At 42.4% G+C, this 23,545-nt stretch overlaps 2 protein-coding genes across 2 annotated transcripts; one reads left to right on the top strand and one right to left on the bottom strand.

Annotated features, from left to right (window-relative positions):
* Positions 1-1,363: 1,363 nt before the first annotated feature.
* LOC118386595 (mediator of RNA polymerase II transcription subunit 29-like) lies at positions 1,364-5,194 on the bottom strand. The gene is made up of 4 exons (XM_035774288.2): positions 4,947-5,194; positions 3,180-3,238; positions 2,994-3,078; positions 1,364-2,827 (listed from the first exon to the last, which is right to left on the bottom strand). Exons 1-4 carry the CDS (start codon positions 5,097-5,099, stop codon positions 2,600-2,602), a joined length of 525 nt encoding a protein of 174 aa, XP_035630181.1. The 5' UTR covers positions 5,100-5,194; the 3' UTR covers positions 1,364-2,599.
* Positions 5,195-7,930: 2,736 nt separating this feature from the next.
* On the top strand, positions 7,931-23,221 carry LOC118386581 (serine/threonine-protein phosphatase 2A 65 kDa regulatory subunit A beta isoform). The gene is made up of 15 exons (XM_035774277.2): positions 7,931-8,095; positions 8,928-9,018; positions 10,524-10,624; positions 10,767-10,999; positions 11,243-11,390; positions 11,783-11,938; positions 12,860-12,974; positions 13,092-13,162; positions 13,950-14,084; positions 15,032-15,205; positions 15,633-15,693; positions 19,782-19,936; positions 21,073-21,215; positions 21,530-21,621; positions 21,873-23,221. The coding sequence occupies exons 1-15, from the start codon at positions 8,018-8,020 to the stop codon at positions 21,887-21,889; spliced, it is 1,770 nt and encodes a 589-aa protein (XP_035630170.1). The 5' UTR covers positions 7,931-8,017; the 3' UTR covers positions 21,890-23,221.
* Positions 23,222-23,545: the final 324 nt, after the last annotated feature.

The raw sequence follows: 23,545 nt of genomic DNA, 5'->3' as shown, positions 1-23,545 counted from the left end.
TTATGAACCCAGCACACTCGCATCATGTGCTCCTGATTTAGTTTAACTTGTTTTTGTCTCCTTGCATCTATATCAAGTGTGAAAATATATTATTGAATCACCTAAGACTCAACAAATGTCCATATATGCAGGCTTCTCAATTATAAATGTCCATATATGCAGGCTTCTCAATTATAAATTAAGAGGCAGGGGAAGGAGAAAAGCAGTTAGGTCAGAGGGGTGGCCTCTTTGCCTCACGGTTTCACAGGACAAAGTGGCATAACTCTGTGTTTATGTAACAAAGTAAATGTCCCATCTATCTTAACAGGGCTGCAGAAATTAGCAAGGTCAGTAATATCATCTGGGTGTTAGGATTCAGAAGGAATGTGTGAAGTGGCTTCCTCTCCTCAATTTGCACTGATCTAACTGACAATACATAATAGGTTAGAGATTCAAAAGCTGGCTCATGGATGCCTACCGAATATTTGCTTTCCCCTGACCAGTTCCATCACCCCTGGGCAGATGAAGGAAATGAGACGAGGCCGTTTGACTATTTACCTCTAGTCTAGCAAGGCCGTTTTTCATATATCGTCAAAATGTGGCTGTCCGAAGCTACCTTACCTCAAACATCTTCATTTGTTCTGTGAGAGACATACAGAACAACAATATTAAACGCAACAATTTCAAAGATTTTAATGAGTTACAGTGCGTTCGTTAGGTATTCAGACCCCTTAACTTTTTCCACATTGTTGCGTTACAGCCTTGTTCTAATTGATTGTCACCCCCCTCATCTACACACCATTTCCAATAATGACAAAGCTAAAAACAGGTTTGACATTTTTGCAAATAAAATAACTCAAACACCACATGTACCTAAGTATTTATACCCTTTACTCTGTTGAAGCACCTTTGGCAGGCAGCGATTACAGCCTCAAGTCTCAAAGAGTTCAATCTTGCTTCTCATGGCCTGAAAGTACCCTTCCTCAGATCTGTGCCTCAACACGATCCTGTCTCAGAGATCTACAGACAAATCCTTCAATCTTATGGCTTGGTTTTTGCTCTGACATGCACTGTCAACTGTGGGACCTTATATAGACAAGTGTGTGCAATTCCAAATCATGTCCAATCAAGCGAATTTACCACAGGTGGTCTCCCAAGTTGTAGGAACATCAAGGAAAGTCAATGTTAACAGGGTGCACCTGAGCTCAATAAGGTGTTTTTCATTTTTAATAAATGTCTAAAAACCTGTTTTCGCTTCGTCATTATGGGGTGTGTAAATTGGATTAAATGCATTTCCCCCGCATGTTAGAATAAGGCTGTAACGTAACAAAACGTGGAAAAGGTCAAGGGGTCTAAATGTATGTAAAAGTAAGAGACAAATTAGGTGAGTGAAAATTGTTTATTTATAATTAAGACAAAGCTACTCTGCCACAAAGGTTTTGCAATTTGGTTGACTAGTAGTTGCTCTTGGACAGCATTTGTACTCATGACTTGGTCACCCCTCTCTGGTGGTCATTTGGTAATGTGTTCTACTTGTAACAAAACACTTATTTACACATTAGAGCATACAAACTTGATTAAAGCCGAACTCCGTAGTAGCGGTAGTCAAAATGATCCAACTCGTTAGTTTTCGCTCATGAATTCTGAACGGTGCAGTGCCAGAATGACCACCCGAGCCCGGCACGCTATACGTTTGGGGAAATGTTCCTCAATCCAGAGATGGAATGTTTCGCTGTACTCCTAAGTATCCCGAAAATATGAATGGCGAATCAAGAATATTGAAATATAGCTAATTGTGTATTTAACTGCCCCTTGTCGTCGTGCTAGGTTAGCTAAAGGTATATCAACTCATTGGTTTCAACAACACTTCGGTCGTGTTGTTGAATTCCTCCCAACGCTAGCAATCGTTTTTTAATGGAATCCAATGGGCTGCTATAGCATTAGCTAGCCTAGCATGCTGACAACAACGGCCCGCGTTCTGGCATAGCACCATCCCGACTCGAGAGAGAAATGAATGAGTCTGATCATTTGGGCTACAGTAGCGGGAAAGAGTGGCACCTCGTTATGTGGCCGAGCTCAGAAGCGTGGAGCAGCATGGTAAAAAAAAGCAGTACATATTGATGTTGTGCTCTTCTGTTCCGCATTTATGTCCGAGGGGGAAAAAGGTGTTTGTCAATAACTTCGTTGTTGTAATATCGCAAACGGACGTGGTTGTTTCATCTTTGCGGATTGTTAATTCAATTGATTAGATTTTTTAAAGAAGCGCGAGGAACAAAATAAGAAAGACCAGATTGTAAAAATACTATAGCAACCTTAGTTCAACGCCTAGTGACCTCGTCAAGACTCCATTGGTGTCAACAGTGGGATAGTGTTGTTGAAAACATGACTGGCCGGATCTGAGGCACAATACCTTTTCCATAATCCAAGAAAGTTGTGAATCTCATTGCTTGATGCTTGAGGACATTTTGTTTGCTACTTTTCTGATTTTGGGGGGAAGAACATTGAAGAGGGGCATCCGTTAAACAATTATTAAACTGTATGTCCTTTATCAATCAATACAAAAAAATACAAAACTTTAGGAAAAGAACAACCATGTGATAGTATAGTGGAATGCCCATTTCTATAGGATTCCTTGCTGCTGGCCCTTTCCTGCAATTTTCTTGGAGCACTCCAATAGAGCGTTGTGAATGTCTTTGGCGCAGGAGATCTGTGACTTGATCATGCTGAGGTACTGTGAGTAGGACAGGGACTCTGTCTGTACGGTGTCAGGCTTGGTGGCTGTTGGGACCAAGTTAGGAGAGTGCTTGGCACTGTCAATGCTCTGGGATAAGCACTCGTAGGCAAGCCGCTATGGGGGAAACAAGAGTAATAGTAAGCAGATAACCAGGCTGCCAGCTTTATCAATGTATAAACTATACTGTATGTTATGGTGAATGATGCTTGGTACTCTAAAAGCCAAATAGAAAGACGTGTAATAAGAGGTGGTGAACAATTTCATTTTGTGTGTGCCTCACTAAGCAGAGTTCCAGCTGATCGCACAGGGCATAAAACTCCTCCAGACTCTTGTCAAACCGCTGTACACTGGCATCGCTGCTCTTTCTGAAATACAAAGGCATTAGGAAAGTTGTGCATCTCCAGCTCCAGAAAAAACACTTATATGCTGTGTGTGTGCCATTGAGTAAGGGAAAAAGGGTACTTACATGCCATTGTCAATTGATGTATTATGTCCCAAATTTAAAGAGGCAATCTTCATGACATTCTAGACAGAAAATAATGCTTTGTTATCCTATATTTGATGTAGTTACATTTTGCAATACCTGTACATAGCTATAAGCATAATATTGTTACTGTGCAAACATATTCCATTAAAAAGCATTATCCTCCCCTGTCTCTGACCACTATTTGCAGTTCAACTTAAAAGGTAGTCATAAAAAATATTCCCTAGTCAGATCATTACTACTGTTCCAGATGGCTATGATTACTTAGGTAGTGTAAAGCGTAGCACAATTTGACCAACCTTTACTTGTCGATACTTCCTAAATTCCCGACATGGAAGACAACGCATTGCTAGTTGCAGATGGTTCATTTAAAAAATCCTCTTATTAAATTAAAAATTGTTTTTGCTCCATGAAGTAATCAAGAATGTGTACACCGCCATCTTGTACATTTAAAATCTTCTCTCATTGAGACATGCGAGTCTCCACCCCAAAGTTCTATGTCATGAGTGACTCAGAAATATTGAATGCAGTGGTTGAATTGGGCCAGTTCCTAGACCCTGCACTTATGATTCAAATTAGAGCCAGGTGGGGCTCTTGCACCTTTGGTAATGTTAATTTTGAATATAATAAATGTTGTCCACATTTAATATTTCCTCAGCCAACAACACGAGTAATCAACAGACATTTAATATTTCCTGTGCCCCAGACGCACAGAGGTCTAAGGCACTGCATCTCAGTGCAAGTGACGTCGCTGGTTTGAATCCGGGCTGTATCACATCCGGCCGTGATTGGGAGTCCCATAGGGCGGCGCACAATTGGCCCAGCATGGTCCGGGTTTGGCCTGGGTAGGCAGTCATTGTAAATAAGAATTTGTTCTTAACTGACTAGCCTAGTTAAATATAAACAAAGTAATCAACACCAGATAATCCAATAGGATTGCATTTCAGTTGTTCAACTGACTAGGTATCCCCCTTTCCCTAGAAGGATTTACCTATTCAATTGGTCATCTTGTCCCATTCTATGGGAGCAAATAATATTCCTCTGTGAGCTTTCAAATTTCGAGTGGCACTGGGAGAAAAATATGCATGCCCAGCAGTTTAATTGCCACTTAACAGAGCAGGATCACAGCTTTCTATTCTACCTACATTTATTCCTCAACTGACAGATGGACCATTTTAAAACCAGGGTTTTTAACATGGATTAGGCGCATAGCGATCACCAATGGCGTTGAATGCATTGTCGGAGATCTGAGCTGAATCTAACATTAGCTGCTAGCCCTTTTCATGACACCAATGGATGTATTGGAACGCTGTATCACAACCCATAGTGCGGCGCACAATAGGCCAACGTGGTTAGGGTTTGGCCGGGGTAGGCAGTCATTGTAAATAAGTATTTGTTCTTAATTGACTATCCCAGTTAAATAAAATATGACGGATCGATTGAATTCTAAAGGTGGGCTTGAGTTATCTTGAGCTAGTCAGCTGACTACATCCTTGGCTGAGTGCCCCCCGCACGCCCCAGAACGAAGGACCCCCACCTCCCAAATTAACCACTGGTTGAATGACACTCACCTGACTCAATCAATGAGAAGATTTGAAAGACAGATGGCAGCGTACACATTGATTGATTACTCGAAGGATCGCCAAGTAAAGGTTGTTCGAAAATGCACTTATCCCCCTCTGTGTGGCAGTGAAGAGACCAGACTGACTTGCCATTGTTTCCAGCTCATGTAAACAAAACGTGGAGTACCTGGAGGCTCTCTTTTAATTGTGGAATAAGCATTTTGAATCGATGAACTGGGTCGAAATCTTGCTGTTGACTCAACTGCTGTTGTTGAAGTGTAGCAGCTTGCTGCATTCCAACTTGTGGAATCGGTCCACCAGGTTGTTGCTGCGCTGCCATTTTGGTAAACTTCTTCGGTGAAGTTTACGGGGGACTACATGCTTTCATTGTGTGTTGCCGCCACCTACTGGGTGGGGTGAAAACTGAAACTTTAACCCCAAAGAGAAATAGTAATGGAGTCGTCATGGATCCTTTTTTTTAGGCACTCTTACTTTGGACAAAGCCTATGAGGAAAATTAATGGCGTTTTTGTAGGATTTTGGGATAAACGCCTTAAATAAGGTATGTGGTAAACACAGTCTTCGATCTTAAACGTTTTGTTCTAGGAGATATGTAACAATAAAAACACATACTTCATAAAGGTCATGTTAACTGACTGCTATTATCTCATAGAACAATGTAAAATATATGCCTGTGTTAACCTCAGACCTTATTTTTCAGTGTTAATTCCAAAACCATATTTCCCCATAGGGATGGCCGAATGAACCAGAGCTCATTTATTTCTGGTAAGGACTAAATATGTTCTACAAGTGAAAAACATAACTTATCCGTTGTAGTGACCTGATAGTCAAGTGGCTTCTCTATCAATTAAAAGTAAATATCTCTTAAATGGAAGGCAGTCAGGAGGCAAGAGCATGTGGCACCATTCCAGCCAATGAGAGGGCAGATGTGCACAGCTGTGTTCTCAAAGTTGCCAGGATATCCTACTTATGTCAACACCCAAAGCATTATGTAGCGAATAAGCACAAATGTGTTAACCAAATAAAATACCACAGTATGAGTCATAATACCCCAAAAACCTAGCTGTCAAACAGGGAAATAGTGCCAATCGTTTTTCTTATTCTAATATATATATAATTTTTTTTTTAATTCAATCTACACACAATACCGCATAATGAAAAAGCAAGTTTCACATTTTTGGCAAATGTATAAAAAAAATATTAAACTGATCACATTTACATAACTATTCAGACCTTTTACTTAGTACTTTGTTGAAGCACCTTTGGCAGCGATTACAGCCTTGAACCTTCCTGAGTATGATTCTACAAGCATGGCACACCTGTATTTGGGGAGTTTCTCCCATTCTTCTCTGCAGATCGTCTCAAGCTCTGTTAGGTTGGATGGGGAGCATTGCTGCACAGCTATTTTCATGTCTCTCCAGAGATGTTTGACCAGGTTCAAGTCCGGGCTCTGGCTGGGCGACTCAAGAACATTCAGAGACTTGTCCCGAAGCCACTCCTGCGTTGTCTTGGCTGTGTGTTTAGTGTCATTGTCCTGTGGAAGGTAAACTTTTGCCCCAGTCTGAAGTTCTGAGCAGGTTTTCATCAAGTACTTTAATCCATTCATCTTTCCCTCAAATCCTGACTAGCCTCCCAGTCCATCGCTGAAAAACATCCCTACAGTATGATGCTGCCACCACCATGCTTCACCGTAGGGATGGTGCCAGGTTTCCTCCAGACGTGACACTGGGCCTTCATGGTCAAAGTTCATCAGACCAGAAAATCTTGTTTCTCATGGTCTGAGAGTCTTTATGTGCCTTTTAGCAAACCCCAAGCGGGCTGTCATGTGCCTTTTACAGACATGTGTGTGCCTTTCCAACTCATGTCCAATCAATTAAATTTACCACAGGTGGACTCTAATCAAGTTGTAGAAACAGCTCAAGGATGATCAATGGAAACAGGATGCACATGAGCTCAATTTTGAGTCTCATAGCAAAGGGTCTGAATGCTTTTGTAGATAAGGCATCTGTTGTTTTTTTTATACATGTGAAAGAAAAAAAAGTTTTTGCTTTGTCATTATGGGGTATTGTGTGTAGATTGATGCACTGTAAATCTCAGAACAGGTGACGTATTAATATATTGGCCTGTATTTACACCCAACAAATGAATTGCCAATTAGCTGCTAATGTAGCTATCATACAGAACTACAGATGCCATGATCTGGACGATACTGCCAAATTGAGGAAAAGCTAAGAATCTCTGGATGAACTATCTAATGTTAGCTAATTGCAGTAATTAATAAATTGGCTAAATGTATTTAAATGGAAATTCTGTGAACTGTCTTTGGTAAGTTTTACATTTACACAATACCTGTTAGTAAAAGTTGTCAACTACACATGATGTGCAGGGGCTTGCATAGATTTGTAGTTTTGCATGTCTACTTTAATGCTAATTTGCATTTTCGAATCTGAGATTAAATGGAGCTGAATTATTGATAAAAGTCACCCTTACATGGTTATCCTACACGAAACACAGCCATTATTTTAAGTGTTTCTAAAATCCCCTCTGGTAAAAATGTATGGTGGAAAAGATATTGGAACCATTTCCTTGTTTGACCGCTAGGTGTTATGGGTATTAATGACACCCGCTGTTGGGATATATTCAAGACTCGCTCATTGACCTCCTTACAAATACTCCTAGCTAGGTAAACGAAAAAGACAAACGTAACCTGCTGGGGAAAACAGATTTCGGACCAAGTTATCCCTCTGGCCTTGTCCACTCTGAATATACTCAATAATACGTAAACTAAAAAACCCAACAAAATGCTCAGTTTTATATTTTAATAAGACTGAGCATTTTGTTGGGTTTTTTAGTTGACGTATTATTGAGTATTAGATCATTATTCTCAGATCCCTACACAAGCTCTGGGGCCTTTTTGGTGAACTTCCAAATCCAGCGAGAACATCAACTACCGGTATCATACACTCGCGCCTTCCAGAAATAAAATTCGGTTTCCATTAGTTAACACAGTCAAAATTGGCTATATCGTAAAAAATATATATATTTTGCTCTCAATCTAAGGTTACGGTTAGCCTTAAAGTTGTGGTCTGGTTTAAAACCAGATTTTAAAGAGATAAATTGTAGAAATGGGCGGGGTTTATTACTTAGTGACTGTGGTAACTTGTGACAACCATAAAACGCCATAGAGAAAGGAGAGTCCTGGTGATTCGCTTTTGGCTTACTGCAACACAAATCTAAAATGGCAGGAGCCGATGGAGATGATTCTCTCTACCCCATCGCCGTGCTCATCGACGAGCTTCGTAATGAGGATGTGCAGGTAATCACATATGCTCTGTTTATACGAGGTATTATATTGGTGTGGTTTGTTTTACTTAAACATGTCCAATTTCAAATAGGATAGCTAGCTAACCGTACCTTACATCCCGAGGCCCCTTGCCTTGGCCTGTTCGTGAAGTCTGCCTGGCGCACCCAGTCTGGCTAACTAGATAGTTAACGTTAGCGTGTTTCTTGGTGTGATAAATATCAACCGGAATAGCTACATGTCGTATTTAGTTATTTCCGTGTATAACTAACTGGTGTTAGGTCACTTGGTTAACGTTAGCTAACGTTAGTAACTAGCTAACGTTAGTTTACTGGGATACTATTACTATGCTAGTTAGCAGCTAACTACCGTAACTAGTTCATAAACGTAATCTAACTAGGTGGTAAAATTCGCATGTTAACTTGCAGAGGCACCTATCTACTTTATTTTGTTACTGAAAAATCAAAATGTATGTAATTTCTATAGCTGCTAACGTTAACTATATAGCTTCCTTCCTTGTTGTACCCGTCGGTCATCCAGCTCCACCCTGGTAATGGTTGTGAGACTATCATTATTGTAACAAACTAGTTATCTAGGTAAACGACTGACATGATTAGTTATGTACTATCTGCATCTTGCTTTGGTGTCTCTTTCAAAAACACTGATTTTCTATACTCTAGTTAAAGGTTGTATGTTCATAGGAAGGCATCTACATGGGAATATGCCCACGTCTGAAATAGTATTTTTAGTTAGCCTTACTGAAACGCTAAGATGGTTTTATAGATAATGGTGGCATCTCTTGTAAGTTTCATGTAATAACATTACCTGGTATTGTCTCTGTTCCAAGCTGCGACTGAACAGCATCAAGAAGCTGTCTACCATTGCACTGGCCCTGGGAGTGGAGAGGACCCGCACTGAACTCCTCCCCTTCCTCACAGGTACAGTGCATTCAAAGTACTCAGACCCCTTGACTTTTTCCACATTTTATGTTACAGCCTTATTCTAAAATGGATTAAATACATAATGTTCCTCATCAGTTTTACACCCCATACCCTATAATGACAAAGCGAAAACAGGTTTTTAGAAATGTTTGAACATTTAAAATAAATACATTTTCACAAGTATTCAGACCCCTTTCTCTGAGACGAGGAATTGAGCTCAGTTGCATCATGTTTCCATTGATCATCTTTGAGCTGTTTCTACAACTTGATTGGAGTCCACCTATGGTTAATTGATTGAAAAGGATTTGGGGAGGCACACACCTGTTTAAGGTCCCACAGTGCATGCCAGAGCAAAAACCAAGCCTTCAGGTTGACAGAATTGTCCATAGAGCTCTGAGACAGGATTGTGTTGAGGCACAGATCTGGGGAAGGGTACCAAAACATTTCTGCAGCATTGAAGGTCGCAAAGAACACAGTGGCCTCCGTCATTATTAAATGAAATACGTTTGGAAACACAATACTCTTCCTAGAGCTGGCCACCCAGCCAAACTGGGCAATCGGGGGAGAAGGGCCTTGGTCAGGGAGATGAACAAGAACCTCGATGGTCACTTTGCTAGAGCTCCTCTGTGGAGATGGGAGAACCATCTCTGCAGCACTCTACCAATATCAGGCCTTTAGAGGATAGTGGCCAGGCGTAAGCCACTTCTCAGCAAAAGGCACATGATAGCCCGCATGGAGTTTGTCAAAATAAGATTCTCTGGTCTGATGAAACCAAGACTGGTTTGTGTCAAGATGCCAAGTGTCATGTCTGGAGTAAACATGACACCATCCCTACAGTGAAGCATGGTGGTGGCAGCATCATGCTTTGGGGATGTTTTTTAGCGGAAGGGACTGGGAGACTAGTCAGGATCGAGGGAAAGATGACCGGAGCAAAGTAAATAGTGATGCTTGATGAAAACCTTCTCAGGACCTCTGACTGGGGAGAAGGTTCACCTTCCAACAGGACAACAACCCTAAGCACACAGCCAAGACAATGCAAGATTGGCTTCGGGATAAGTCTCTGAATGTCCTTGAGTGGCCCAGCCAAAGCTCAGACTTGAACCCTTGCAGTGACGCTCCCCATCCAACCGAACCGCTTGAGAGGATCTGCAGAGAGGAATGGGAGGAACTCTCCAAATACAGGTGTGCCAAGCTTGTAGCGTCATTCCCAATAATACTCTAGCCTCTAATCGCTGCCAAAGGTGCTTCAACAAAGTACAGAGTAAAGGATCTGAATAGTTATGTGAAAGTGATATTTCATTTTTATGAACTTTCAAACATTTCTCAACCTATTTTTTTGCTTTGTCATTATGTGGTATTGTGTGTAGATTGAGAAACACAAGTTAATCCATTTTTGATTAAGGCTGTAACGTAACAAAATGTGAAAAAAGGGAAGGTCTGAATACTTTCCGAATGCACTATTGCCCTCCCCTTAATTATGTTTCACACCTGACCTCTTGTAGACACCATCTATGATGAGGATGAGGTGCTTCTTGCCTTGGCTGAGCAGCTGGGCAACTTCACCATGCTGGTGGGAGGCCCTGAATATGTTCACTGTCTGCTGGTACGTATCTGTTGCAAACCAAATCTGTCAGTGAGCATATAATGCATACAGATATTCAACAGACCTGACAACACTTTATTTTTTTTACTTATCCAGTCAGCTACACATACGCACATTTATGTCCCTGTGTCTTTCTTCGCAGCCGCCGCTGGAGAGCCTGGCTACCGTGGAGGAAACGGTTGTGCGAGACAAGGCGGTAGAGTCTCTGCGTAAGATCTCTCAGGAGCACTCTCCTGTGGACCTGGAGCTGCACTTTGAGCCTCTGGTGAAGAGGCTGGCCAGTGGTGACTGGTTCACCTCTCGCACCTCCGCCTGTGGCCTGTTCAGCGTCTGCTACCCCCGCGTGTCTAGCACTGTCAAGGCTGAAATACGCCAGTGAGTAGCTATATCAGGCGGGATATAGCTTAGACCTGATTAACTAAGATCCCAATGGGATTTAAATATTAGAGGTGCGGACATTACTTTCTCATATCAGGGGTCCAATGCACCCACCTTCGGTAGTCACATACTAACCTTGCAGGCCCAAGTCCATCAAATTGGGATGATTAACTACACTCTTCTGTAGAGCCAATCCAATGGATTTATGGTCTGACGGTTGGCGGTGTGCTCTCTCCACAGGCATTTCCGCACTCTGTGCTCAGATGACACTCCCATGGTGCGCCGCGCTGCAGCCTCCAAGCTTGGGGAATTCGCCAAGGTTCTGGAGCTGGACTATGTCAAGAGTGACATAATCTCCCTCTTCACCGCACTGGCCTCTGATGAGCAGGTACATGCATGTACTGAAAACACGCACACGGGGTGTCCTGTAGCATTGCGGTGGGAAGTGCGTGGAATTCTTCCAGCCATTTGGTAAAATCGACTGGCTCGTTGCCAGTGGAATTAACATGGCCGTACAAATGAGATGTTTTTGAAAGGGGATGGATGAATATTGAATGGGCTTAGAACAGTCATATTATAGCGACTTCAATAGGTCACCCCAACTGGGACTCAAAACCGGGTCTAGCTATTGTTAACACAACACCTCAGCAGTTACACCATGACAACCGGCCCGTGGGGGAATCGCGTGTTCCCTCTATGCATTTCTATGGTGTTGCGACAGTATTTTATTAAATTGGTATAGAATCAGCAATAATCCCATGCCCCCCCCCCCGCCTGTAGGACTCAGTGCGCCTGCTGGCCGTGGAAGCCTGTGTGAGCATCGCCTCGCTGCTGCCCCAGGAGGACCTGGAGACCCTGGTGATGCCCACCCTGCGCCAGGCCGCCGAGGATAAGTCCTGGAGGGTCCGCTACATGGTGGCTGACAAGTTCTCTGAGGTGAGCATGTGGAAACATTGATGTGTTGCATGGAGCCATAATGGATCAGAAATATGTTCGCCTTTACCGAACCTGGAACGGATGTAATGGGTGGGGGGGCTGATATTCAGTGCTTCACATATAGGCAGTTTTAAAGTGACCATCAGTAAACATGTTGTGCTAAATTGAGAGATTTGGCAGATGCAATTGCTCAAATGTTTGTCGAGGAAGAGTTATATTTTCAGTGGGATTACTGTATTGAACTTAAGTAATACAATCCAAGAGAGAGTAGTGGACATTTATGGGGCCTGTAATGTTCATAGTCCCCCAGCGTAGAACGTTATTTTTGTTTTCTTTACCACTTACATTCACCACACTAATCCATTGATTTCTAACCCATATGACCTTCTCTTGTCATTTAGTATAAAATGGGCCATATTGCCACTTCCATAATGTTATAAAAGTTCAGTCAATCAATATAAAAGCTTTCAGGCAACCTCTCACAATTTAAAGCTCAGCATATGTTTTTTTTTGTGCACCACACTTACTGAAAGGACTTCTACCACTTTCTCTCTTGCCATCATGAACTTTGGTAGTATATGTTCCCAACCCCAAATCCCATTAGATTCGTGTGTTGATCAGCAAATCAGAGCAAGGTTAAAAGGGGGATTGTCAGAGCCGTAGATGGGGAGCTCTGCTGGATGTTAATTGCCATGCCTATAGTTTGTGGTAGATGTTAACCAATTTAACAGTTGGCAGGAAACATCCACACAAATTAAAGCCTGGCAATGGCAAATCGTTGTGTGCACTTTCCCCTTTGCTTACCATGGATTTCGTAGACTGCGTTACCAATTTGAATCCCATCAGTCAAGTGTGTTGGTTATGGAGTCTCACGCAAAGTTTTAGTGGTGGGTGTTAAATGTCTCGTCACTGACTCCACAGCTCCAGAAAGCAGTGGGCCCAGAGATCACCAAGAACGACCTCGTCCCAGCCTTCCAGAACCTGCTCAAGGACTGCGAGGCTGAGGTCCGATCCGCTGCCGCCAAAAAGATCAAGGGTGAGTGTCTGGATGCTATCTGCCAGTCATAAAGCCTATGTTGAAATAATGGTTTGAATGAGAAGCTTTTACTGTCTAATAGACCACGGTATTTACAATCACCATTTCTGTCCTCAGAGTTTTGCGAGAACCTTCCAGAAGACAGCAGAGAGACCATCATCATGACTCACATTTTGTCCTGTGTCAAGGTAAAAAAAAAGAGAGAAAGAAGCCACTTCACTTTTATCCCTTTTTTATTCTGCTAACTTACGTATGCAGGTTTCTTTGACCTGTCGATTTCTCACTCACCCATGACTCACGAAGGGGCCCAAAAAAGTCTCGACAATAACGCATGTCAATCGATTTCTTGTGTTCAGATGTGCAAATGCGGAAGTAGCAGATATTTTTACACCCACAAATTAATTTTTAGCATTAGTATCTACTGAGATGTTAAACTGAGGAACTGGTTGTTTTTGACTGTACTTTCTATACGTGAGCCATGAGGATATTATGCTTTTGTAGGTTGGGGTCTATGGCTAGATGAGGAGTTGCGCTCAGTATTAGCCTTTGGACAGCAGGGGGCACTGTTATATTCTAAATTACTTCCAAACCACCATCATTCCTATTCTGTCGAAGTGTAAGAGCTCACTGGTTGGTTCCCGAGTTTAAATGACACCCTTTTATTTAGAAAATATATTTTTGGGCGAAAAACGTCTCTTCCATGAACATCCCCAACCCCCCAAAAATTGTGTTTACATTTGAGTTATTTAGCAGATGCTCTTATCCAGAGCAACTTACTGTAGTGCATACATTTTCCTACTGGTGTTGCAAGCGTCATACTCAAGCAACTGAGCCACACAGGACAACTGTGCTGGGTCAGCTTGCATTAACTGATAATTCATTTCAACACAGAGGCTAGTTTCTTCCCCTCTATTTGAAAATACCATATTTGCGGTCACTGTGCACTGCAATGTCTGACTCTTTCTCCTCTGACAGGAACTGGTGTCTGACACCAGCCAGCACGTGAAGTCTGCCCTGGCCTCTGTCATCATGGGCCTGTCCACCATCCTGGGCAAAGACAACACAGTGGAGCACCTGCTGCCTCTGTTCCTGGCCCAGCTCAAGGATGAGGTAACACCAGTCACTACTGTTCCTACTCGTTCTATTCATTAAGTACCAAATGGTTGAGGGTGGGGGGGCTCCCTGGACTTTGAGAAATGTCTCCCGTGTCTTGTCTGATCACCCTCTTTAATATCCTGTAATGCTATTGACCTTGTTCAGGATGAGATGTACCTGGCTGGCTCCCTACCGGAGTAAAAACCTAGGGATGACCCTTATAGGGTTTGAACCTTTTTCCCTGGTGACATTTGTTCTAGTGGTGCTAGGCTATTTGATGCGGTTTTCAGTGACGTGTGGTTTCTTTCTGACATATCCTTCCTAAATGTAACATGTATCGCAGCTAAAATCCTGTTGAAGTAAGATGTCGGCATTAGCCGACACATTTGCGTATCTCTGGTGGTTTATTAATACCAGAGTGGAAGGTTTTGGTAGATGAGGGAAATTGCACCGACAGCCTTCCTATTAAAAGATGTTCTAGTTGCCTCGCAGCCAAAGCTGACTTGACAGGGTTTATGTCATAAAGGATTACAGTCAGAACGGACAACCGAGGTGCGAAACACCCCGAATGACTCAAGGATATAAAAAAATATATCTGTGTTCTTCAATATTTCTACTACATATATTTAGTCTCTCAGCTGGCTGCTATCTCTGTCGTCTCCTATTAGGGTCACAGAAAGCTTGATGTGAAATCTGTCTGCGCATTCTGAGGCTAGGAATCAAGGGACTGGCAGAAGGTCTTTGGCAATTCGTTTAGCCTTTTTTGCGAACATCATGTCGAGATTGTAGCCAAGATTGGCATCATTATAAGCAGATGGGGATGCAATAGCGGTCACAATGACTTTTGCCACTTTTTAAGACCACTTGAAATAAAATTGCTTTAATTCTTAAAGGAAGACAGACATATGCAATGTAATTGTCCCCACAACTTAAACAAGAGATCCCCCTTTCTTGCCCTGCAGTGCCCTGAGGTGCGCCTCAACATCATCTCCAACCTGGACTGTGTCAACGAGGTGATCGGCATCCGCCAGCTCTCCCAGTCGCTGCTGCCTGCTATCGTGGAGCTGGCCGAGGATGCAAAGTGGAGGGTCCGCCTGGCAATTATCGAGTATATGCCCCTGTTGGCCGGACAGCTGGTGAGTCATCGGCTGCGTCCCCAAATGGCTCCCTATTCCCTTCATAGTGCTCTACTTGTAACTAGAGCCCTTGCACCCTTTTCCCCATATAGTGCACTACCTTTGATCAGAGCCCCCTGCAGTCCCACCTCAGAAGACCTGTCTGTCACATCCTCCTTTCCACCTAATCACACATCTGTCTGTGGCTTACATCTGCCTCGTGCCATGCATATGTGCCACAATTTATGGTGGGCAAGTGCTCGTCACTAATATCATCCATGAAATAAAAAAGAGCTATGCAAAGTAATTCAGCTAGCTTTATTTTTGCTTTCTGAGTAGAACTCAATTTTTTTGGTGAATTGGAACCCAATTCAATGTGTTGCTTGCACTGTAATGTTTGGATATGGACATGGTTTAGAAAAGTATTCTCCTAATTGCTCTTCTCCAGGGAGTGGAGTTCTTTGATGAGAAGTTGAACACCCTCTGCATGGCATGGCTCATTGACCACGGTAAGACCACTCCCCCATACACACCACTTTTCAATGCATTTGTCCTCTGTGTGCTTAGTCAGTAGTGTCCTCCTCCAATGGACAGAGGTGGGGATCACGTCCCTGATGGATTGTGTCCCATGCTGCTCTCTAAGCTCTCACTGCTTCCCTCCTCCCCTGAGGCCTATGTGGTTTGGGGGGCAGAGATGGAGATGCGTCAGGCTGCAGCTCTCTCTAAGCCTCACGGCTGTGCCAATGACAAAGGTCTGATGACAACCCAGTGACTTAGACTGGGAGAGGCCAAATTCTCTCTCCTTAATTGCATGCTGCCTTCTGTAGCTGAGCTGGATAGAATGGGAAAACTACTGCAATAGTCTGCATCCCAAATGGCACCATATCCCCTATATTGTGCACTACTTTCTCTTAAGTTTGACTAGGCAAGTCAGTTGTGATACAGCCTGGAATCGAACCAGGGTCTGTAGAGATGCCTCTTGCACTGAGATGCAGGGCCTTAGACCGCTGCGCCTCTCGGGAGTCCAATACCCATAGGGCTCTAATAAAAAGTAGTGCACTATATAGGGAATCGGGTGCCAATTAGTATACAAACCATACTGTAATACACCGTAACAGGAAGGCATTTGGATATGAGCAAATCAGCTATTTTCTGCAGTAGCCTTTTCTGTCAAGTTAGATTCAATGTTGTATTGAGCAGAGATGTGACTATCAGGGACAGGTTTTTGTGCAGAACAGGGAACAGGCATCCTGGGGGGGGCTGGTGATCACGATACCGGTGATAGTTGGCCTGTTATCACATTGTTAGTGAAATGTTGGTATTGTAACAACCCCACTCTGAAAATAGGCACATCTTGCAGTTTATGTATTTGTGGTCTTTTGAATGCGCTGGGTAGATTTGCATGTGATATGGAGACCTTGTTGGCTACGTCTTTTCGCTCTGCCTTTAATGTCAGCAGAATTTTTTTTTTTTTACCTGATCCCTTTTTCTATTGTTCTTAAGACGGGTTGGTCGTTTAGCAACAACCATTGCTTGCCCAACTATGGGTCAAATCTGGCGGGGACCCTGGCTTAGACTGTTGACAACATGTAGTTGTTGACAATTGTATTGAGTCTCCAAATTGTTATTGAAACATAAATACATTTACACAATGAGCACTTGTCTCTCAAACATTGTTACAGTTGTTGGTTAGCTTGCTAACTATTGTTTGCCATATTAGCTTAGACATGAGTTTCCCTTTGAGTTTTTTTCAGCAGCGGTGGCAGAGTTAACGTGGAGGGCACGTAGTGTTGTCTCTGACCGACATGTTATGCTTTCTTGACAGCAGAGATTATTTGTTTTCAAGCTAATTCTCTGCAGTTCAACACATTTTGCCATGGGGCTGAGAGAAAATGTCAAGTTTTTGCAATTGCTTATGCCCAGTAGTGCTGAGTTCCTCAAATACCAATTTCAGATAGAAGATGTGGTATATTACCTGGAAAAATAAAAATGCACACACACACCAGTCAAGTCTGGACACCTACTCATTCAAGGATGTTTATTTTTTATATTTTCTACGTTGTAGAATAATAGTGAAGGCATCTACTATGAAATGACACACGTGGAATCATGTAGTAAGCGCAAAAGTGTTCCTCAAAATATATATTAGATTCTTCAAAGTAGCCACCCTTTGCCTTGATGACAGCTTTGTACACTCTTGGCATTCTCTCAACCAGCTTCATGAGGTAGTCACCTGGAATGCATTTCAATTAACAGGTGTGCCTTGTTAGTTTGGCTCAAATGCAAAAGGAATTCCACAATCGGTTGTGTTGTGAAAAGGTGGGGTGGGGGAATACAGAAGATTTGATAAAAGGCTGTGTCCATATTATGGCAAGAACAGCTCAAATAAGCAATGAGAAATGACAGTCCATCATTACTTTAAGACATGAAGGTCAGTCAATCTGGAAAATTTCAAGAACTTTGAAGTGCAGTTGCAAAAACATCAAGTGCTATGATAACTCTCATGAGGACCGCCACAGGAAAGGAAGACCCAGAGTTACCTCTTCCGCAGAGGATAAGTTCATAAGTTACCAGCCTCAGAAATTGCAGACCAAATAAATTCTTCAGAGTTCAAATAACAGACTCATCTCAACAGCAGCTGTTCAGAGGAGACTGTGTGAATCAGGCCTTCATGGCCTAATTGCTGCAAACAAACCACTTCTAAAGGACACCAATAAGAAGAAGAGACTTGCTTCGGCCAAGAAACACAAACAATGGACATTAGACCGGTGGAAATCTGTCATTTGGTCTGATGCGTCAAAGTTTGAGATTCTTGGTTCCATCCGCCGTGTCTTTGTGAGATGCAGAGTAGGTGAACAGATCTCCGCATATGTGGTTCCCACCGTGAAGCATGGAGATGGTGGTGTCGGGGTTCTTTGCTGGTGACATTGTCAATGATTTATTTGGAATTCAAGGCACATTTAGCCAGCATGGCGACCATAGCGTTCTGCAGCGATATGCCATCCCATCTGGTTTGCGCTTAGTGGACAATTTGTTTTTCAACAGGGCAATGATCCAACACACCCCCAGGCTGTGTAAGGGCTATTTGACCAAAAAGGAGAGTGATGGAGTGCTGCATCAGATGACCTGGCCTCCACAATCACAAGACCTCAACCCAATTGAGATGGACCGCAGAGTGAAGGAAAAGCAGCCAACATGTGCTCAGCATATGTGGGAACTCCATCAAGACTGTTGGAAAAGCATTCTAGGTTAGGTGAAGCTGGTTGAGAGAATGCCATGGGTGGCTACTTTGAAACATCTCAAATGTCAAATATATTTTGATTGATTCAACTTTCTTTTATTCTCTTTTTTTTTGGGGGGGGTCCTACATGATTCATTATGTTCATAGTTTTAATGTCTTCACTATTATTCTACAATGTAGAAAATAGTACAAATTTTGAACCCTTGAATGAGTAGGTGTCCAAACTTTGGACTGGTACTATAATGTATTTGACCACTTTCTTGCAGGTATATCCCTTTTATCCATATCAGTGAGTACCTGGTAAATTTGGAGTGGGGGGGTGTTTGCTTTTCAAATTTATGCTAATTGAATATAGGGGAAGTACTGCATAATATCTGTCAAAACGCCTCAAAACAAGACTTGGTATCAACACAACGAGCTGGACCGAGAGCCACCTATGATTCCCGTCTTAGTCAGCAACAATGACGAGAAGCTGCGATCTGACCGTTCAGAATCATTATCAGTCAACCTGTACATAAAGCCTTCAACAGCAAGATTGCATCTCTTTTGGCCTATCGCATACATTTTATACTAAACGGTACGTTCAAAGTAGTATGATTAGCACACAGTATGTCTTTTTAGTAAGATGTTGGTAAGACAGGTTTTAATATCCCATTGTGGCTCCACAGGCTATTGGCATGGTTCTTCTAACCCCAATGTGGTTCTCTAGCAGTCTTGTTTATGGATGTATTAGGGGTCAAATAGGGTTCGGTTAGTCAGTGGTTTAGCAATGTGTTGTACCCAGGCCCCCTGGTCTTCCGCTCTTTGTCCAACAGCTAGTATTGATTATCAGGCTTGTGTGTACCCAGATGTCAAGTCACTGTATTCTGGGCACAATTGAGTGTTTTGAGCAGTTCTGTAGTCACTAGCCTCTTTAGCCATGATTACCGATGGGCATGTTTTCCATGCGAATGGGATTTTTGCCAATATTGTTACAAGGCAAACAAACTGACAATAATCCAAAGATGGCTGCCAAACTGGAATGGAAAGTGCTCAAAAGAAGCAAGAATCCTGGCAAATTTTCAAGGGCTGGGTATTTTATATTTTTACTGAGTATTGTACTGACTGCCTACTCTTGTAGAGTTTGTATGTCTAAATTTAACTTTGATCTGTGTAATTGAGTTTTGTACACATTTTCTTTTTGGTTAGATTGCCATTTCAATTGAGAAATGCGAGTCAATAGGTTCAATTAATATTAGTGTCAGGGCTTTCCTTTACCAAACAATCTTTTTTTTCTGACAACTACAACAAATATACTACGAGTCCTAATTTCTATCTACAGGCCAAAGTCTCTAAGCATGTTTGTGTTGTCGACAGTATACGCTATCCGCGAGGCAGCCACCTGTAACTTGATGAAGCTGGTGGAAAAGTTTGGAGCCGAGTGGGCCCAGAACACCATCGTGCCCAAGGTGCTGGGTATGGCAAATGACCCCAACTACCTGCACCGGATGACCACGCTCTTCTGCATCAATGTGAGTCCTCCTGACCTTCATACCACACACACAACCCTCAGACCATAGGCTTATACTAAGATGGAAGCTAGATCTACTCAGGTTTTAATAAAGCTAGCCATATTACCAAGGTGGATATTGATCATGTAGCTGCCGCCAGATAAAGTGGCTTGTACCTTCACGTGCATGTCGTACATGGGTAGTTGAACGCCAAACTATTCATTGAGTTGACGCTGAACCATCAATCCATGGGCGAGTCAATGCCACATTTTCACTTTTGCCAAAATCAACAGGAAAGAAGATCTTGCAAATTTTGCAGGCTGTGGTGTAAAATAGGATATTAGTGGGTATTTTATTACGCATCAATAGTGCATTGAAAAGCACAACAATGCACAAACAATCAATAAAATGATTGTATTAAGTCATACAAAAGTTTTACTGTGCGTGAACTTCCAAATGTGTGATGTGTATTTTATTACTATTAATAATAATAATATATGCCATTTAGCAGACGCTTTTATCCAAAGCGACTTACAGTCATGTGTGCATACATTCTACGTTTGGGTGGTCCCGGGAATCGAACCCACTACCCTGGCGTTACAAGCGCCATGCTCTACCAACTGAGCTACAGAAGGACCACATTAACACATTTGATTAATAAAATATTGAATCGGTCTTCCTCAAATTAAGCGGATGACGCAATCTTTGCGAAAGGGAGGGAATCTGATTTCAGTGGTCCTCGCCTCGAGGCTCTTTAATTTCATTCAGGGTAAGTGGAGTTAGCTTTGAGTTAGCCGCCTGCCCTGGAGCAGGTTAGTTATGAAGGATTCTTTGCATAGAAATGTACCTGGCAAAAAGGTGAGAGACTTTCGTATGACCGGTTATCCTGCGTTAAACTCAGTTGACCAAAGTTACCTCGCTTACCTTTCAAACCTGATTTGTAGGATAGGGCTCATGTCATTAACCCTGAGATGGATTTAAACCAAGCCATTTTTGAAAAACATTTGTTTTAAAAGTAAATCATACTGTTTTATCATGACTTATTTTACATCCTGATATTCCAAGCATTTATCAGATGCTCTTATCCAGAGTGACTTAGACAAGTTACTAACAATCATTTGTTTATGCGTTGTTGGTTTCCGTGCCATCCACCCCAGTCACTGTCTGAAGCCTGTGGCCAGGACATCACCACTAAGCATATGCTGCCCGTGGTCCTCAAGATGTCCAACGACCAGGTGGCCAATGTGCGCTTCAATGTGGCCAAGTCCCTCCAGAAGATCGGCCCTGTCCTGGACAGCAAGTAGGTCCTCCTCATCCACCACAAAGCCCTCGTTCAGGCATACCTGAACAACCATCTCCAATGAATTGTACACAGTCTACATCAGGGTCGTTCTCAGTAGGCACAAAATGGGAGAAAATATTTTGAAACTGAGGAGGCTCTTGCTTGAACTGGTCCAGTAAGGATGCCTGTTTCTTTATTCCGTCGCAGAATGTTTTGCGTCTACTGAACATGACCCAGATGTCCATGCTTAGTTCTAGCACTCAGCTAATCTATTATGGCATGGGAGTGTGGGGAGAATGTGTGCTTTGTCTGAAAAGTTTTGTTTTTCTCAGTGCCCTGCAGACTGAGGTGAAACCAGTCCTGGAGAAACTAGCCACAGACACCGATATGGATGTTAAGTACTTTGCCCAGGAAGCTATACGTGGTAAGGATAGTACTGTCCATTTTCTTCTATGAAGTCTCCTCATAGGGCCACGTTCAGTTTGGCACGTTGTGGCACATTGCTGATAAATGTCCTTAATAGAGCTGCCGTAAGTCCTTGTGCTACATGTCAAAGAAGCATGTTTGTTAGGCTGTTTCTATATTATGTAAAATGTTATGCACTGCTGAATGTGTTGCCCAATGTGAACGTTAGTCCATCTTGTCATTCTTCTTATTCCTTGTTTTTCCCTGTAGTTCTGGCCCTGGCATAAACCAACCCAAGCTTGGCTATCCAGAGGAAACAAAAACCCAAGATGGCACGACAAACACTTTTCACAATATATTTATTGATGTTCAAGAGCAAATGGTGAATTAATGGTGTCTATTAACATCTATTCTTTTTTTTCTTTTTTTTTACTCTGAAAATAAAATGTCCAAGAAAAGCGCAGGCTTCTAATTTACCCTCGCTGTAAATCTTTTGCTTCTCCAAGTGTGATGAAACGTGCATTTAAGCACAGTATGCTGACCACTGTGCATAAGTAACATTTCTGGTTTGACCCACACATTCCTCCCCGTACATACATAGCCGTTGACTGTAACGTTACTATTAGCACGGCCCCTTTCGCTGACACATTTCTCTGTACGAAGCACCCAGAACACGCAAGCCATCTCTTGGTTGCTTGTCCAAGTGCTAGACACATGCTATTGCTGCAGCAGATGGTGAGGAAGGCTGTTTTATTTGCTTGTGAAGAACCGCAAGGCTAAGGCACCCACAGATTTGTTTACATGTTCTGCTTCCTCTCCTGGGACATTTCTCATGTATTCAGAAAAGCTGTTGTGCAGCACCCCATCCTCTCTTTCTGTCCTGTGTGTCTACAATGAATTACGGTTTAATTTGTTCGAGAACATTGTGGGATACTTTGATTTTGGCGATGATGCCCTGTATCTATTTCCCCGGAGTTAGATGAAGTTGGGGATACCATTTTTTTCCTTTTTTTAATTTTATTTGTTTGTCTACTATGAAGGTAGTTTTGAGCCAAAGTGAACTAATGCTAGTTGGCAACTTCGTTCAAACTGCACACCGAGACAAATGGTATCCACAAGTCTGTTTGTTTGACGCAGGGAGGAACAGTGGGAGAATTTGTCCACAATCTCTCTTGCTATATTGCTCTTAATTGTTGTGCCAATTACTGATGAGCAATGGCTTTTTTTAGGTTTTCATAAGGTTTAACTCTTGATTGTCCTATTTTATGTCAAAATGTTTTCTGTTCTCTAAAGACAAGGCATCATTCCTCACGGGTTGTCAAGTCAGTCAGTTAAACAAGGCTGACCACTACAGCTAAAATGACAGGAGCACTAAGAATAGCAGGGCTCTGTGTAGGTGGTTGCATAATGTTTTATAGGATGGGAAGAGGGAGTGTGAATGATTTGGTAAATTACGGTCAACTCTTTCCCTTATTGTCTCCCTCCCCATTTCCCATCGGCCTCTTACATAAAATAAACTAGTTTCCCATATTATGAAGACCCCACTTTGGTTTTTATTGAAATCTTCTCAATTGTGATGCTGTACTTTATCTTGAACTGAATAAAGTAATACAAATGTGGTTGTTTACTGTTCTTTTACTCTAGAAACTTTACAATATAACCTTTTGCATTTTAGTGTTGTAGGTGTTTAGTTGTCTGCACACCCAAGGAGTTTACAGATTTTACTAGCCTTTAATGTAGTCTGTGAAATTGTTGCACAGCAGCACTGTAAATGAGCAAGATTAAAGACTACTCCAGTGGTGGATTTAGGTATCGGTAACATGGGCAGCAATGTCACCGGCCAGGGCCACATCTTGCCGGGGGGAGCCCGCACAATTCTGAATGGTGACATTTGCCCAATCGGTTTTCTATCGCTCATTTGCACGTCACAATATGTCTCCTTG

The sequence above is a fragment of the Oncorhynchus keta genome, chromosome 1 (assembly GCF_023373465.1).
Source record: "Oncorhynchus keta strain PuntledgeMale-10-30-2019 chromosome 1, Oket_V2, whole genome shotgun sequence".
NCBI lineage: Eukaryota > Metazoa > Chordata > Actinopteri > Salmoniformes > Salmonidae > Oncorhynchus > Oncorhynchus keta.
The sequence above is the reverse complement of the archived record's forward strand: the minus strand, read 5'-3'. Positions and strand labels throughout refer to the sequence as shown.